The sequence below is a fragment of the Apteryx rowi genome, unplaced genomic scaffold (assembly GCF_003343035.1).
Source record: "Apteryx rowi isolate R43461 unplaced genomic scaffold, aptRow1 scaffold_407, whole genome shotgun sequence".
Taxonomy (NCBI): Eukaryota; Metazoa; Chordata; class Aves; order Apterygiformes; family Apterygidae; genus Apteryx; species Apteryx rowi.
The window spans coordinates 593,021-609,433 of record NW_020450598.1 but is presented as its reverse complement, the minus strand read 5'-3'; the positions used below and the strand labels follow the sequence as shown (position 1 = coordinate 609,433).

The 16,413-nt window shown below is 42.1% G+C and overlaps 2 protein-coding genes across 2 annotated transcripts; both read right to left on the bottom strand.

Annotated features, from left to right (window-relative positions):
* Window positions 1–962: 962 nt before the first annotated feature.
* LOC112970807 (UDP-glucuronosyltransferase 1-1-like) lies at window positions 963–7,698 on the bottom strand. The gene is made up of 5 exons (XM_026075596.1): window positions 6,838–7,698; window positions 4,207–4,338; window positions 3,855–3,942; window positions 2,870–3,089; window positions 963–1,341 (listed from the first exon to the last, which is right to left on the bottom strand). Exons 1-5 carry the CDS (start codon window positions 7,696–7,698, stop codon window positions 1,044–1,046), a joined length of 1,599 nt encoding a protein of 532 aa, XP_025931381.1. The 3' UTR covers window positions 963–1,043.
* A 5,302-nt stretch (window positions 7,699–13,000) lies between these two features.
* Window positions 13,001–16,062, bottom strand: LOC112970806 (UDP-glucuronosyltransferase 1-1-like). Its single transcript, XM_026075595.1, has 2 exons — window positions 15,202–16,062; window positions 13,001–13,099 (listed from the first exon to the last, which is right to left on the bottom strand). Exons 1-2 carry the CDS (start codon window positions 16,060–16,062, stop codon window positions 13,001–13,003), a joined length of 960 nt encoding a protein of 319 aa, XP_025931380.1.
* Window positions 16,063–16,413: the final 351 nt, after the last annotated feature.

The window sequence follows — 16,413 nt, the reverse complement described above, 5'->3', positions numbered from 1 at the left end:
AGGCTAAGATGGTTGAAGCAGCAAGCTGGCAATTTTGTGATCCTTACAACACCCAAACATGTATTTACATTCAGAGGACCCTGCATTTTCCTGCTTTCTTGCTTTCGGGGTGTGTGCAACACTACATTCCTTAGTGTTGAGAAATGGCTTTTATGCATTAAGACGGCTTTCACTGAGGATGTCACACACTGTGGCATTGAATCTTCCCCTTCCCCACTCCATCTTCATCACAGACAAATGTCCAGCCCCATACCTTTCAAGTCAGAAAACACAAAAGCCATTATTGTTAGTATTGGGGATTTATTTATAGGGCTGGGGCTCAGGTCTTTAACAGAACATCACGTACAAAGAGTAAATCAGGTGGATTTTTAAAATATTGCTTGCAAAGATAGCCATCACCTAACAGGCCAGCTCCACATACAGACCTCTGCCTGGTGGGGAACCTGGGTGAAACAGCAGAGGCTTTACAACCACTTCTGCATTGAAAACGTAGGACTAAGTTCAGGGTATTGTAAATGGATTTTGTGTGTGTTTAAGATGTGCATCTTGCTTGGCTTATGTGACACATACTGTCAATTTATAACACTTGCCTCTTCTATAACAGTTGCTATACAAAGTTTTCAAAGTGCTTGGTAAACCTGACACTCTTACACTAGAGCAAATGTTTCTATTAAAGCCATTGGAGCAAAGTCTTATAAAATTCCTGTATATCTCCATTGCATGTAGGAGGTTTAAAAAAAGAAAGAAAGAAAGGAAGAAAAATGACATCATGAGTCCTCAGTACACCAAGAAATGGAAGCCAGGAGTCCTGGGTACCTTCCCAAGTGATTGAAACACCACTATACAAATTATTTTTAAAAACTGATTCTTAATTAAAGACAAAGATTATAAAAAGTGAAATAACCTCCCCTGTGGCACTAGTTTAAAGGAAATGCTATCATTTCTTGACTGAAAGCCAGCAATTAGTTTAGTGAGATTCAGGATGTTCTGTAATTCTTGCATATCTGAGCAGAGGCCTTATCTCCCACCACTAGTTTCATCTGCTAGTGGGACTTGGATTTGGTTGGTTTGCTGGCCCTTCCCTTCTTACGGAAGCACCTCCGGCAACAGAAGAGGCAACACTTCAGAGAAATGAACATGGAGAGAAGCACCACAGCCAGGAGGAAGGCGATGACATCCAGGGAATGGTACTGGATCCAGTTGAGTTCATGAGCAGCGGGTCGCAAGTGTGGGGCCCCTTTGTGTCTCATCACAAACTCCACCCAGTGCACAGCCAGGTCCAGAGGGTGGATGGGTCTGTCAAGGTGAAGGTCCGATAGACGCTTGATGTTCTCTTTGTACCTGCCAAGAAAAGAAGTCGGGTGTTTCCAATGACTTTTTGTTTAGAAAGTTTGAGAAGACTGTGTGTCTCTAGGAAAAAAAGGATGTAGTGTCTGTTGTCTGATGGCCCACAGGGAGCTTCCTCGTGCATCTCCCCCACCCCCGGTCAAAGGGAAGGGTAATAGCAAGGTTAGGGGCCTGCAGAAGTGCTGTTTTCAATAGCAAATAAAGGAGAAAAGGTATCAAAAGAAGTAGAAAAGCTTAGTTTGAGCTGTCAGCAAAATCTCTGGGATGAAGGATGAAGGCAGCTGCCTGAAATGTGAGCCTGTTTGTAGAAAAACCATCCATCTGAAGAGCAGAATGTGTAAATTATTGTCACAGGAACAGTGGTTAGGAAACGATGGTAGTAAGGTACCATTACTCAAAAACATGATGGGGAAGAGGATGCCAATGAACTGAGAGGCCCTAATGACAACAGAGAATGGGAGAAGGGAAGAGAAGGATATGTTTTAAAGCTCCCCTTTGCTGTGAGGCCTTAAACCCCCCTGGGAATGCCGATTGCAATACTATGGTGTCTAGTGTGGTTCCTTGCACCACCTCAGTGTATCTTTGCATATCGCTTCTGCTTTGTGCCAGATTTGTCCAGCATTGCTGAACTAGGCAGCATCTTATGATAAATACTGCTCCTTATGAACACTAGGGAAAAAGAAGTGACAGAGAAAACTGTTCTGTAGAATAAATTCATGATAATAGCTATGTTTAGCAAATCTTGCCAGCTGAAAGGCAATGCCTCTGGATGCAATACCAGCCTCTGGACTATTCTGGGGCACTGCCGCTTGTCTCCTTCCTCCTGCTTCTGTGCAGACAGCTTCTCTGGTTATGCCTACTAGTACATTATCCAGCCAGGAGTACTGAGATAGCAGGGGAGGCAATCCTGGTCCTGAGGCTGGCCCACAAGGTAGACCCACAGGATAGCCAGAAGAGAGGCAGCTGGGATGGGCAAGTGGTTAGAGGGAGCCCTGGGAAGGAGAATGCCCTGGCTGGGGAACTGAAGTGGAGTTAGTTGCTTCAGGCAAAGAAAATCAGTGAGGCAACTGACCCTTTCAGCCTTTTCAGGCTCCCCACGACTCATTTTGCTACTGATTTGGGGAACAAAAGCACAGTTTGGCACATCTCCCTCCACTGCTTGCCTCTCCCACTGCATTGTGTCAAAGCCCTCTACATCACTGCCTGGAAAATTTGGCTTTAAACATACAATGTATCTTTTGTCAACCTGATTTCTTCTGTTGCATTTATACCACCTCTTCTCTGATACCTGCATCCTTTCAGATCAGCCAGGTCTCATCACCTAATGCTCATAATACCAGGCAGTGAGGACAGTGCTGTTATAGTGACAGGATGAGGCTAACCTAGGGCAAGCACTGGCTTCTCTGTGATGTAACATCTTTGATATAAGAAGAGAAATGATTAGTGTTCTGTTAAACTGGAAGCTAGAGTGCTGGTGGTATAGTCAACACTAGAAGGAGAAGGCTGTGCTTCTATTACTGACTTTTTGTCATTAATAACCGCATGCAGGGCATCAGATATGTCCTTCGAAGTCATTTCAAGTATATTCAGTGTCAGTCCTGCTCCCCGTGTCTCAACTCGCTTGGCGTTGTCCATCTGGTCTCCAAATAAAGGCATCAGTACCATTGGCACTGCGTTGCATATGGCCTCGTAAACACCATGTGAGCCTCCATGGGTAATAAAGGCACGAGTCTTAGGGTGAGCTGTGGAGGAAAGAAAGACTTGCTTAGTCATTTGATTTGTTAAGTCATGGTAGCACATCCTTGGGGAGAAAGTTGCACAAAAATAGCATTGGTAGGTATAAATCAAGAACTTTGGACTTGCATGTGGGTCATCACTTATGGACAGACCTAGGGCTGCAGAGAACAGGGCGTTATGGGGGATTGAATGAACCATGGATTGCAGAGTTCCATAGTGGTTTTGGCAGTCTTTGGAAAGTCTTGGATAATCCTCTAAAGCTTCTCACATTTTAGACTGAAATCACAGCCCAAGTGAAGTCAAAGAGGAAGTTACCACTGGTCGGGTTTTTTTTAATCATGTTTTTCCATTCACTGGTTTTGCAGCTCTCCCACAGCCTTTTGCAGCTCTCCCACAGTCAAGCCCTGTCACTTTCTCCCTGTTCTCTAACCAACATATGCAGTTCTGGCTATGACATGTACAATATCACCACTTTAAAAACACAAGGATCTGCCTGGAAACACTAACTCAGGGAACTTAAATTCCTTCTTCAGTCCAGCAGAGACTTTTCCAGTGTTCTTCTATAGTTCAGCAATTTTGAAATTGCAACCAGATGAGTTTCTAAAAGACAGGCTCTGGTTCAAGCAGTAATGGCTTTATGGAAGTCCTGTGACCCACTGTGATGCAAGGAGTCAGTGCAGATGATGGTAATGATGCCTTACAACTACCTTCTCGGATTAAAAGAAACATGCTGAATTATGTACAGATCACCCAAGGTGTCTCAGACCTACCTAGAAGATCATTCTGTGGCAGCCATTTGACTAGCTTTATGTTCTTTGGCAGATTGGGGGGCACCTCTCCCGTGTAACGCCAGAGAACCTTTCAGGAGAAAAAAAAAAAAACACACTTAATTCTCAGCGAGCGACCTCTTGCTGCTCCTCCATGGGTTTTGTAAAACACAGCTGAAATGTCAGTGATGTACAAAGCCTGTTTCATTAACAATTGTAGCAGGGATGACATTTCATTCTGCCAGGGGGGGGAGCAGGAGAAAGAAGGGAAGACTGGGCACGCTGGAAGCCAAAGATACTATATTTGAATACAGTGTTGAATTGCTGGGCTGGAAGGGGGAGGGGAAAACTGTACCGTCTGAGGGACTGATCCCAGGGCTTCTGTGATTTCTATGGCTTTCTTCATTGGGATCTCAGAGACCATGGAGCCCAGAGAGAAGACCACAATGCCATGTTCTCCAGAGGCATTCACAATGGCTTCAAATTCCTGCAAACACAAAGAACATCCTCAGTCAAAATCCTTCCCATGTCATAAGCCAGAATTTCTGTTGTGCATCCACCAAACTGTCTGGAAAGGCAATAAAATGAACAGGCAACGTAACTAAAATTTTGATCAGGCTAATTATTTATCTATATGTAAATGAGTCCCAGAGAAGCAGTTAGGACAAGTGGATGAGTGAAGTTAAGCCAGTGAATGTCTGCAGAATTGAGGCCTTAGGCAAGATTCGGTATGGACATGAGAAAAAGTTTACTAAGAACAGTCACGTAGCAAACCCTGCCTGTTCGAAGTCTTCAGTTTCTGTGTAAATGAAAAAGAGGAATTAAAAAAGATGAATTGAACAAGACCAATTAAACAGATCTGTTCATCATCATATTTTGCCTAGCAACCAGCCCCTAGGTAAATACACTGTATTTTATTTTGACATTTATTGCATGTCAGATGATCCAGATTTAGAGCTGACATTCTTCTTTTCAGACCATGAAGTTGCAAGAGAGAATTAAAATGAAAAAAAAAAGTGTCCTGAGAGTAAATAGTTTTACTTATAGTATCTGCATTTATTGGGTCTGTCTTGAGTATGATAATATTGAACTGCTGCCAATTTTATTATCTGTTTTGTTTGTTTGATTTAAATAAAAGATGGACTGGAAGAGCTGTCACTAGAATCCAAGAACTCAAGGATTGTGATGAAGCATAAAAACAGCTGAAGGCTGGAAGAAAAATCCTGTGCTATAGAAAAACATTTGGTGAAGACAGGGAAGGGAAGACAAAACTGGAGGGAATTGCTGTGGGCATCAGGTGTAAAATGAATATTTTCATCTCAATAAAATGAAATAAATATTCTTGCAAGTCTGGCAATTGAAATGTAATGTCTAGGGTCTGAGGGATAACCAAAACCTACTCTCTTAATTTATGCTCTGTTATATGTTTTCATGGCTGACCAGACTACTGTGGCCCTTTGCTTGAGACTGGATCCCAAACAGAAGGAGCCTTTGAGGGTTTACCAGTAGCGGCACCCTGAACAGTGGAACGGATGATCTCATGGGCCAAACCAGGTGAGCTCTCATTCTAATTTCAGGGCTTGATTCTGTTGCACGAGATTTATCTCAAGACGTGTTCTCTGTAAGTCTTTAGATACCTGGTTAGGAACCCAGGGCTCAATTCAGTATAAATTCACTGAGATTTGAAACTGCCCCAGACTCCTAGATGAATTTCAAATGTGCCTTTCATACAAAATTGGCTGACTTGCTTTTTTAAGTTCCTGATCCAGTGGATCAGATACACCATGGATGCTGTTTCAGGTATATTTAGCCCCATTTATTTTCTGTGGGACCATTCTCATTAGTTTTACTCTRCTCTTTAAATGTTTTTGCATACCACGGTCTGCCTTTCTGCTCAGAAATGCCTCCCACTACCATTATGAAAATTTTTGCAGCCATGCTTTGAAAATATGTGGATTATTTTGGTTTCTTTCATATATGTATATATTTTAACCAGTATCTGCTCAGCAGGAAGCAATGCTCAACATTCAAACCTACCCAACCAGGTGGGTGCAGCACACCACCTTCACAAATAGGATCTGCAGTAGACATTCACTGAAAAATGAGAGAAAGCATCAGGAAATAGGCAGATTGCATGCTGGAAAGCGGCACACATCCCATATTTAGGATGTTTGGCATAGTTCAAGCAAAATACACTTGTAGTCCAGATCTGGAACAGAGCAGATAACTTGCTACTTCACTGTGGGGCAAGGATTTCATTCATGTTTGCCACAGTCTCTGAAATTCCTTCATAAATCATCTCTGCTGAAGGGCAGAGGACTAGCATAATTTGGCCTACTGCGTTACCCTGACTAGAAGCGAATCACGGAATGGTTGAGGTTGAAAGGGACCTCTGGAGATCATCTTGTTCAACCCCCCTGCTCAAGCAGGGTCACCTAAAGCACGTTGCACAGGACCCTGTCCAGACGGCTTTTGAATACCTGCAAGGATGGAGACTCCACAACCTCTCTGGGCAACACGTTCCAGTGCTCTGTTATCCTCACAGTAAAACAAATTTTCCTTAGATTCAGATGGAGCTTCCTGTATTTCAATTTGTGCCCGTTGCTTCTCATCCTGTCACTGGGCACCACTGAAAAGAGTCTGGCCCCATCCTCTTTACACCCTCCCTTCAGGTATTTATACACATTGATAGGATCCCCCGATCCTAGGCTAAACAGTCCCGGTAAGTCTTGTAAACAGATATACAAAATGAAATTACTGAAAACAGAAAATGGACAGCTTTTCATGGATGCTTGTCTGGAAATCTGAAGATCTCTCACAAAGTAACTTTTTCCTCATTGCATAAGGGATGAAGGGGTGCAAAAATGCTTTCTTAACCATTTCCACTTTGCTCTTTCGCCTGTTACTTGTTACTGCTCGGAGCTCCATCTAATGGTGGAAGCAAACAGTGCAGTCATATGTGAACTAAGGAAAAAAAGTAACTAACCTGTGACAACGATTTTTCCCGAGTGCAGCTTATACCTCCAATTAAAACCATATTGGGCATTACAGGCCTGGGGTACTCAAACACAAAATCGTACTTCATGAGCCAAATGGCTGCATGGCTTAAGAGCTCAAGCAATGTTGCCTCTTGTTGGAGGAATTCTTTGATCAAATGATCATACGGTGAGTAAAGAAAAAGGCAAACCAGAGAATTGCTCAAGCTAACTATGACATTGCGCACACGCTCAGGAAATGTCATGCGATCTGTATAGCGTGTGAAGAACCGTGGAATGTAAGAAGGAGGATTTGGACAGAGGGTAGCATGGAAGTCTAAGCTGCATGGAAGTCCCCGTAGGAGGTACACAGAAGGTACGGAGAGATGTTCAGCCACTATCTGGCCACATGGAAAAAAAGGATCCATAAAGACAGCATCAAATGCACTTTCTTCAAGGTATTTGATCAGCTGTTTGTCAGCCAGAAGCCGTTTGCAAGAATCAAAAAACATTGTTGTAATATTTGCCATTTTTGCCAATTTTTCCAAGAAGGGTTGAGGTGTGAAAATCTTATAGCCCAGCTTTTTAAATTCTGCCTCCACATACTCCTTGCTGTAGGACACAGAGTATGTTTTCGTGGTGTAATGGGCTGATGAATCTATCCGCAAATTTATCTCTGGCGCAAGAACCACTATTTCATGTCCTCTCTGTCTGAGCCGCTCCACAACGGGGCGCATGCTGAGCCAGTGACTGCCATCGATAGGTACAACCAAAAGTTTTCTCCCTTCAGAAAAGGTCCACAGAAGCAGGAAAAATACAGCCCAGGTGACAACGGAATTAAATCCTGGAATCAGAGAAACCATTTTCCTCATGCGGCAGAATATGTCAGCAAGGTTTTAAATGACTGCAAAACTATTGCAGGGACAAAGAATTGGTTGTGCATTACTTTGCACTCTGATCTTAACTAAGGGAAATGTTTAATTTTTAATGGATGTTTGTGAGAGGAAATAAGGGTAATTAATATTTAACTTTTACTTGGGTAAAAGTTGAACTACTCATCTGCACACACAGTGATGGCTCAAAACAACTGGGCACTGCAGAGTTAAGCTGAATGCTTGAATTAACACTAGGGTATTCAAATGCTGAACAGAGCCATGAATGGAAGGTAGCATCTTCCTAAGAGATCACGAGCTTATTAATAGCCAGTTAATTATGAACTTCCTGCCTTGAGTCTGTTCAGTTGATTGGACAGAAAGCATATATCAGAAGTCTGACCTTTGGCTTAGTTTGTGCTGTTAGTTTAAACAAGAGGTAACAATTGACAGAGATTTGATATGCTATGGGTTGATATGGGTTTATCTTCAGCTTTGTTTCTATATTATAGCAGATATCAGAGTGAAAGCCCTAAGTTTAGCAGTTAATGCAACGCAATCTTAACAATAACTTCTGCTGTTGCAACACCTCTGTGGTCTGAAAAGCAGTGTCAGTGACTGACATCTGCACTATTTAAACAGCCCATTAGGGAGATCTAAACAAGTCAAACAGTGGGAGTAGATAAAATCCTGAAGGCTTCTTTTTCCCATCATGTATGCTATCTTCCACTGCTACTTACACAAATTCAGGGGCAAAACAGCTCCCTTTACTGTGTTTGATTACGTACCTTTCTAAGTTTTGGGGTATTTGTCTGCATCATCAATCTCTATGGCACTTTATGTATATACATAGAGTTAGTTCTAAATTTCCATTTTTTGTTCAATTAAGTCTCTGGAAATTATCCAATATTCCACAGCTGTTTGCAATATTAAATCTAATTACTTCAATTTTTTTGTCATTTATGTAGCTATAGCACATATGGCATGAGTATCTAATATGCTCATGCCTAGCTAGGCTGTACCTAGGCATGGGCAACGACATGGCTTAACCTAAGCTCTCCTTGGCAGAAACCTTTCAGCTGCTTGCAATGCAACAAATCTATGTTTCTGTGATCAGTTGTTAGACCTGAGATTCCCACTTCCAAGTCACGGCATCCTGGCATTCAATCACATATTATCTCAAGCACAAATACTACTATAGGAAGGACTTAAAAAAAGCAAAGCTCTTAAATAATCTCTAATAAATGCTGTAATACTCTCAACGTAAAAAATGACTAACCTTTGGTAATGGTTTCTTCTGCTTACAGTTGATGCCTCCAACATAGACCATATTCGGCATTATTGGGCGTGGATACTCAAAAACAAAGTCATATCTCATCAGCCAAACGGATGCTGTGCTAAATAGTTCCAGTACTGTTACGTCTCTGTGAAGAAACTCAGATGCCAAGTTCTCGTATTTTGAGTACAACAGATAGCAAAGTAAATGCTCTGAAAAACCAATCAGGAGGTTTTTCACACGCTCTGTAAACGTCATGTGGTCTGAACTGGATGTGAAAAGTCTCGGCACATAAGAAGGAGGATTGGGACACTGGGCGGCTTTGTAGTCTAAGCCACATGGAAGACCGCGCATGAAGAACACTGAAGGGAGCGAGAGAAATTCAGCAATAATTGGTCCACAGGGCAACACAGGATCCATCATAATGGCATCAAAGTTGCTATCCTGGAGGTATTTCATTAGCTCTTCATCATATAAGAGATGCCGACAGGTAGAAGAGAACATGGTGGTCATTTCCGACAGATTTTTGAGTAAAATTGTAATTTTTTCTAGAAGGGGAGGGTTAAGAAAACAATTTTTACCAATGGAATGGTAATATCTATCCAAAGATTCCTGTGTGTAAGGCACAGAGTATGTTTTGATGGTGAAATTTTCTGAGCTTTTCATGAGCAAAGAGGCTTCGGGAATTATTGCAACAATATCATGTCCCCTTTCCCAGAGTTTCTCCACAACCACACGCATGCTCAGCCAGTGACTTCCATCTTGAGGCACAACCAAGAGCTTCCCAGCTTCTGCCAAACTCCAGAAAGACAGAAGAAGAACAAGGCCAGCATTTATCTGGTACCTCCACATAACTGTCATGAAGCTGTTGACAAGAAAGGAAAGAAGGAAAAAAAGAACCGCTCCTTCGTACCTTTTCCAAGCAGTATATGAAAGCAAAAACTAGTAGTACCTCATTTATAACTTCATGATCTTTAACCTTTACCTCTACAAAATGTTTGCTAAGACAGGTTGCTGGAGTTCAAAGATCACATTTTAAACTGCTAAAAACATTGATAAGAGTGCTATCATGGGAGTTCCAACAACAAGTATTTAAGCTATCTTTAGTGATTCAGCACAATTAACAGGGCCTTAGATTAGGAGAGGTAGCAGCTATGTGTGGAGGGATTTTTCTGGGTCAGGGTTGTCTGAAGTGAGTCACTGTGTACTTGACTGTACTATGCCAGCATCAAGTCAGGAGCGCCACTTCCCAACTTTCACTGCCTCTAAGCTTCTCCAGAGAGTTTATTTTAAAGAAGCATAACACTCAGAAGAAGTGCCATTGTGCTATTGACATGAAAGACCCAAATCCCTACCTTTCTCTCTGAAATCTTTGCTAAGAAAGGTTCCTGGAGATCACACAGCATGTTCTAAAATGTGAGGAGTCAGCATTCAAAACAGTGGGGGTCACTGGAGTTTGGATAACATATTAACCAAACACCTTTCTATGTAGTTGATGATGCAGCAGAATTTGCAGTCCTTGCTCAAGAGGGGCTATACGAGTTCGTAGCTGAGCAGCTCTGGGCCAAACTACTTAACTACAAACTACTTAAGAACTTTAAATTCTTAAAAAATAACTACTTTTTAAAAGAAGCTACTAATGCTTGCCTGTGGTATCAGCCAATAGGAACTCCACACTTCCATCCTGTGGTTACCAGAAGAAGGGGAAGACTGAGTTTCCAAGCTATTTTTGTATGTGCTGTACTAGTACTAAGATTCTGAATACACCACATCATAGAAAAATATCCATGTTGGAAATCCTGTTCTCTATAATACTCTACAGCAGCCAACAACTACCTGAAGGGGAGTAACAAAGATGATGGAGCCAGGCTGTTCTGGGTAGCAGCAAATGGTATATCAAGGGGCCATGGCCACAAATTGCAGCATGGGAGATTCAGTTTGAACATTTGGAAGATTTTTCATCTCTGACATTTTCAAGACTTGCTGACCTGATCTAGTTTTGAGAAAAGTTCAACTCCAAGGACTCATTTAGATATCCAAATCATGTTGACTTGAATGGGATTTATGTGCCTAATTATTCTTGAGAACCTCGGCTGAAGTTGCATCAAGTGAGACCCAGGGGATAGATAGGTAAACGAAACAGCCACCTATAGACAAAAAGTGTTCTTAGATCAGGAGAACATGCAAAGATGTGAAAACTTCCAAGATGAACCTAGAAAAACAGATATCCGTAGTTCATGCTTAAAAGAAGTGCCTGACCAAGCAGATCACATCTGCCATTAAGTCATATTTCATGGAAAGGTGGGATAGTCTGGATGTCAAAAGTTTGCAAGCTTACAAAAGCAATTAGGCAAACTGGAATAAAAAAAAAATCTATCAAGGGCTAAGTGCAACAATACCACTTCTGTGCCACAGCATCAGAAACTGGGAGAACGTTTTGGGGAAACACCACTATGTCCTTGCCCTGTTTTAGAACACCTCTCTGCGTATCTCCTGCTGACCACTGCCTAAGACAAGATACTGGGCTAGCTGCTCCTTTGGTCTGACAAGCTATGATGGCTCTTGCAGAAGATGACGCAGTAAACAACCTTTAATTCCTACTACCAGGAAAAATAATTAGCAGGCTAGCCAGATTCAGCTTCCTTGACCATCAGGTTGGAAAGAAATTAGGAAGTTAGTGACCTCTGGATTCACAGACAGGAAGTAGGACCCCTCCAAAACAAACTATAGGAGTGGTAGCTGAACAAGAGCAATTGCTGAATGGAGAACAGAAACTTTCTTATATCCCTAGCCAAGTACACCTGATCAAAGAGATCTCTGAGCAAAGAACAGTGTTCTTTATGCTGAGCAGTGCCATGAAGAAATTTGCTTGGAACAGGTAGAAGTGATGGAAAACCTCATTCATGAAATGTCTAAGTTTTAGCCAAAAGTACCATGCATAAGCATATCCCAAGGTTAATACTAAGCGTATCCAAAAAAACTTACTTGATAGGATGTTCTCTATGTTGTATATTAAGAAAAATGATTCTCAGAGGCCATTCTCTAGACAGCAAGAAGGACTGTAACACCTAACAAATCTGCAGAAAAGGGGAAGGAGTTTCAAACTTCACGCCCACCTGGATTCTCTAATTCGTCAGAAAAAGATAGAGCAATGTYGTCCCACTCTGAGGCCTATTTAAGCAAAATTTTATCTCTAGTTGATACAGTGAGATTATATTAGAAGACCAAAAACTGAAAGAGGTATACAGAAGGTATTCTCATGTGCCTTACAGTGAGTTAGCTGCAGTAACTATATGTGTGCATTTTTTTTGTCCCAGTGATAAATGGGAAAACATCTCCCTGTAACAGGGAATCACAGAATCACAGCACAGTCGAGGCTGGAAGGGACCTTTAGATAGATAGATAGATAAATAGATAGAGAGATACTCAGATACCTTCACTGAAACGAGAACTGAAACTTCTTGGTAAAGGAAAAGAAAATCAGTTTGAAACCCTTTCCTATCACTCAGTTAAAAATACCTCTCTAAGAAAATCTGTGATACAAAGTGCGCCAGTGAACATAGAAGTTTATAAGAACATGAAAAAAACAGAACATGAGAGTATTAAAGTTCAGCAAACTACACAGGCTGTAATAAGAGCTCTGGATATGCCAGATAACTCCCATCTGTTTCTACTGGATGAACAGTAAAGAGTCGCCCAGCAAAGAGGCAGGTGTGCTTCTGGATAGGACTGCATTTCTGATAACCTTGCATGGGCTGAAGCTTTTGCGTGGGTGAGAGAAGTGTCAAATCCACATCACTAGTCAACATAACAGAGGCCGCTCCCTTCTCCATGAGCAAGACCTTCCACCTCTCTCTGTCTCTTTGAAGCCATACTGAGCTGGTGGCATCTGATTCTCAGCATCAGGAAAGCGTCCTCACCTTCCTAAAGGCTTTGGTGATGGAGTGTGTGGGGAGGGGAGAGGGCAGGAAAAGAAGCTGCTCTCAAACAAGGGAGCCTCAAGACCAGGGCAGAGGACATGTGTGCTTAGTGGAAGGGGGAGAGTGCACCACAGTACTCCTGAACACTAATCTCTACGAGACTCTTGGCCAATACCACATGTGAAAGAGGTGTTTTAAATGGTTCCTAGAATGACAAGATTAATGAAGATTTAGGCATGATAAAAATGATGCATTCAGCATCAGAGGAGTACTAGCAGTTCCGATAAAAGCACAACTGAATGAGAATTTTGATGCATATGCCACCATGGGACTTGTGACAGTCTGAAGATCTGGATCCAGAATACGCAGTAGCCTATGTGGCTGGTGTGTAAGGCATGCTCTTTTGTTATACAAAGATTGTGCCCCAGGGCATGAAAGCTGGGGGATTGGAGGGCAGCACTGTTCCCTCTTAGGCCTCTTAAGACTTATTCTAGAAGTACTTTTCCTCTGAGGCCTCCTTAGTGGGAAAGGTCTATCCACGTTCTCCTCTGGGAACAGCAGAGGATCTATCTCCATGCTTTATCTCCCTGATGTTTAGCAGGAGACCTGTTCCTGCTGCTTCAGGGCCAATTCTTTCACACTTCTGCTGCCTGCACTCATCTGCAAGCACACAGAGCCACTGACTCCCATCCTGGAGCACCATCAGCAGCTGCTAGTTTGTGACAAAGGGCTTGTGAGAAAGTCAGACCTGTAGTGATTTGAGAGTGAGTAGGAAAGTGGCAGCCTTGCAGCCAAAACGTGCTGAACAATGCGCAGATAAACTCTTGCCACTTGCAAGGATCCAAATGTTAAAAGCACTTACATTGCAGCAGCACAGCAATAAACTTTATCAGCCTTATCCGGTGTTTTCTTGAAGGGCTTCTGATGTGCCACCTAGTCAGTTCTCATTTATGGGGCCTATGTGGACTGTGTGAACCATCTTTAACTCAGGATGCAGGAGAATGTGTCACTGCAGTCTTCTGTCTCTACCTTTTCACTGTCAGCATGGGATCTCCAATCACGTAATTCATGCACTGCCTTGATCCGAATATTGTCTGCAGGACACACAACCCCAACATAGCTACTTCCACTACACTGACTCCTAGCACGGGTTTGTGATGGGACATTGCACTCTGTCCCTTCATCCAGGTCATTAATGAATAAGCTGAACAATACTGGACCCAGTGTTGACCCCTGGGGGACACTGCTAGCGCCAACTAGACTTTGTGCCACTGATCACAACCCTCTGAGCTCTGCCGTTCAGCCAGTTTTCAATCCACCTCACTGTCTGCTCATTTAGCCTATAATTCATCAGCTTTTCTATGAAGATGAGGATTTCTTCTCAACTTCCAGAACATCGGTAAGAAAATCAAGGTGAAAACCATGCCAAGTAGCTTTGACAGCTCTCTTGTCTAGGACCAGGATCTGCTAAGCCACCATAGCCTCTTCAGGCTCAATAAGATTGATTTTATCTCTAATCTCACATAGTCATCACAGGGGCAAAAAATTCTGATATATGCCTGTAAACAGAGACAGCAATTCTTAGCCTGAAAGTCCATAACACGTGACATTCGTGTTGATTCCTGCTTTGGAAATGTCCTAGTGAAGAAGCAAATTCATTACAAAGAAAGAAGTAGTAATGCAGCAAGGGTGCCCTAGGAAAGAAGCCTGAAGAGCATTTCTCTGTACATACTCTGCTACAAAGATATGCAAAATTTAGCAGTTTATACCTAACTACATGACTCTGACAACCACTCAGACTCGCCTGCTGCTTTTTCTTCAGTCTCTGAGAGAACTAAGAGAGTACAATGTTACATAACACACCACAAAATATATTTCAATATATGTCATAAAAAAGTCAACTGTAATAAATCTAGCATTCATTTTTACAGATAAAGTTACCTAAGCTATGTTGGATTTCTAACCCTAGCTGAAGATTCCAATGAGGAGCATCACTGGCCTGGGATACACAAAAATGAAGTCACATCTTCAGAAGCCAAAGAATGATCTCCTACTATAGAAAAAGACGTTGCTATCACTTAATCAAGCATAATTTTCAAATGAAAAGCTGTATGTGTCCATGCAAAAAAAAAAAAGGAAACTAAGGAAGAAAGTGAGGGAAAAATAATTTTCTTCACAAGTTTTTAGCTAAATCACCCTAAATGGAAAGGCTTAATTCCTATCTCCAATACAAAATTCCACTCTTGTGAAAGTAGAAGTCTTGTAGAATGTAGAAGTCAGAACAAAAAAAAACAGAACATGACCCACCTGAGGTAGCTTCTCATGAGCACAGTTTACTCCTCCAATTGCAATCATGTTGGGCATCAATGGTTTCGGATATTCAAACGCAAAATCTAACTTCATGAGCCAAATGGATGCGTGGCTTAAGAGATCAGGCACAGTCACGTCCCGCTGAAGGAACTCAGAAGCCAGATTTGCGTATGGATGATAAACAAAATCACAGAGAAAAAAATGTGGCAACTCAAAAATGAGATTCTTCACACGCTGAAGAAAGGTCATATGGTCTGTAGTGCCTGAAAACATCCTGGGGACATAAGAAGGGGGACTGGGACACTGAGTAGCTTCAAATTCTAAACCACATGGCATTCCCCGTAAGAAAAACACAGAAGGGACTGAAAGATGCTCTGCCAGTATCTGCCCACAGGGTAGAAAGGGATCTGTAAAGACAGCATCGAATTTGCTCTCCTTAAAATATCTGMCAAGCTCTTTGTTGAATAGTAAGTGTGTACAGGTAGACAGGACCAGGGCAGACATTCTTTTCAGTCTTTGGTATGTTTTAACAAATCTTTCCAGAAAAGATCCTTCTTCAAATATTTCCCGTGAAAAAGAATGGAAATGTTCATGCAGCTCTTCCTTTGTGAAAGGTACGGGATACGTTTTCATAATAAAATTCTCTGATGGCTTTATATGCATGTTTATTTCAGGTGCAATGACGACTATTTCGTGTCCTTTCTGCCCAAGACCGTCCAACACTTCCCGCATGCTGAGCCAATGACTCCCATCTACCGGCACCACCAGCAGTTTCCCACCAGCAGCCAAACTGAGTATGCACAGGAGCAGAACCAGCGCCACCGTGATTTGTGTGTGAGAGCTAAGCCTCTGAGCCATTTCTGCAGAAATCTGGTGAGGGCTGCACAGAAAGAATACCAGAGCTCCACCGTTTTAAGATATCTGTGCTACACTTTTAACTACTGATCTTTGGACTAATTTGCTCTGTAGCAAATGTATAATCACTGATGTGGCAAAAGACAGCATAAGAGGTATTAAAGTTCAGCAAACTTGGCACGGCTGTAATCAGAGCAGCAGTTAGACTGGACAACTCCCAACTGTTTCTTTTGAATGATTAACAAATCACTCTTTTTCCAATTAAGGATTTTTAGCAAACAAAACAGTTCCTCCCCTCCTGCCATTGTAAATCATTTTGTTTGTAAAACAATAGAAAAATATTAATTCTTGGTA

Excerpts from the sequence above, each read along its gene's own strand:
- LOC112970807 (XM_026075596.1), bottom strand. The coding sequence starts at position 7,698 with ATGAGGAAAATGGTTTCTCTGATTCCAGGATTTAATTCCGTTGTCACC. Across the intron at positions 4,339-6,837 it reads GGGAAAAATCGTTGTCACAG|GAATTTGAAGCCATTGTGAA; the intron begins GTTAGTTACTTT and ends TTGTGTTTGCAG. Across the intron at positions 3,943-4,206 it reads TGGGATCAGTCCCTCAGACG|GTTCTCTGGCGTTACACGGG; the intron begins GTACAGTTTTCC and ends TTCTCCTGAAAG.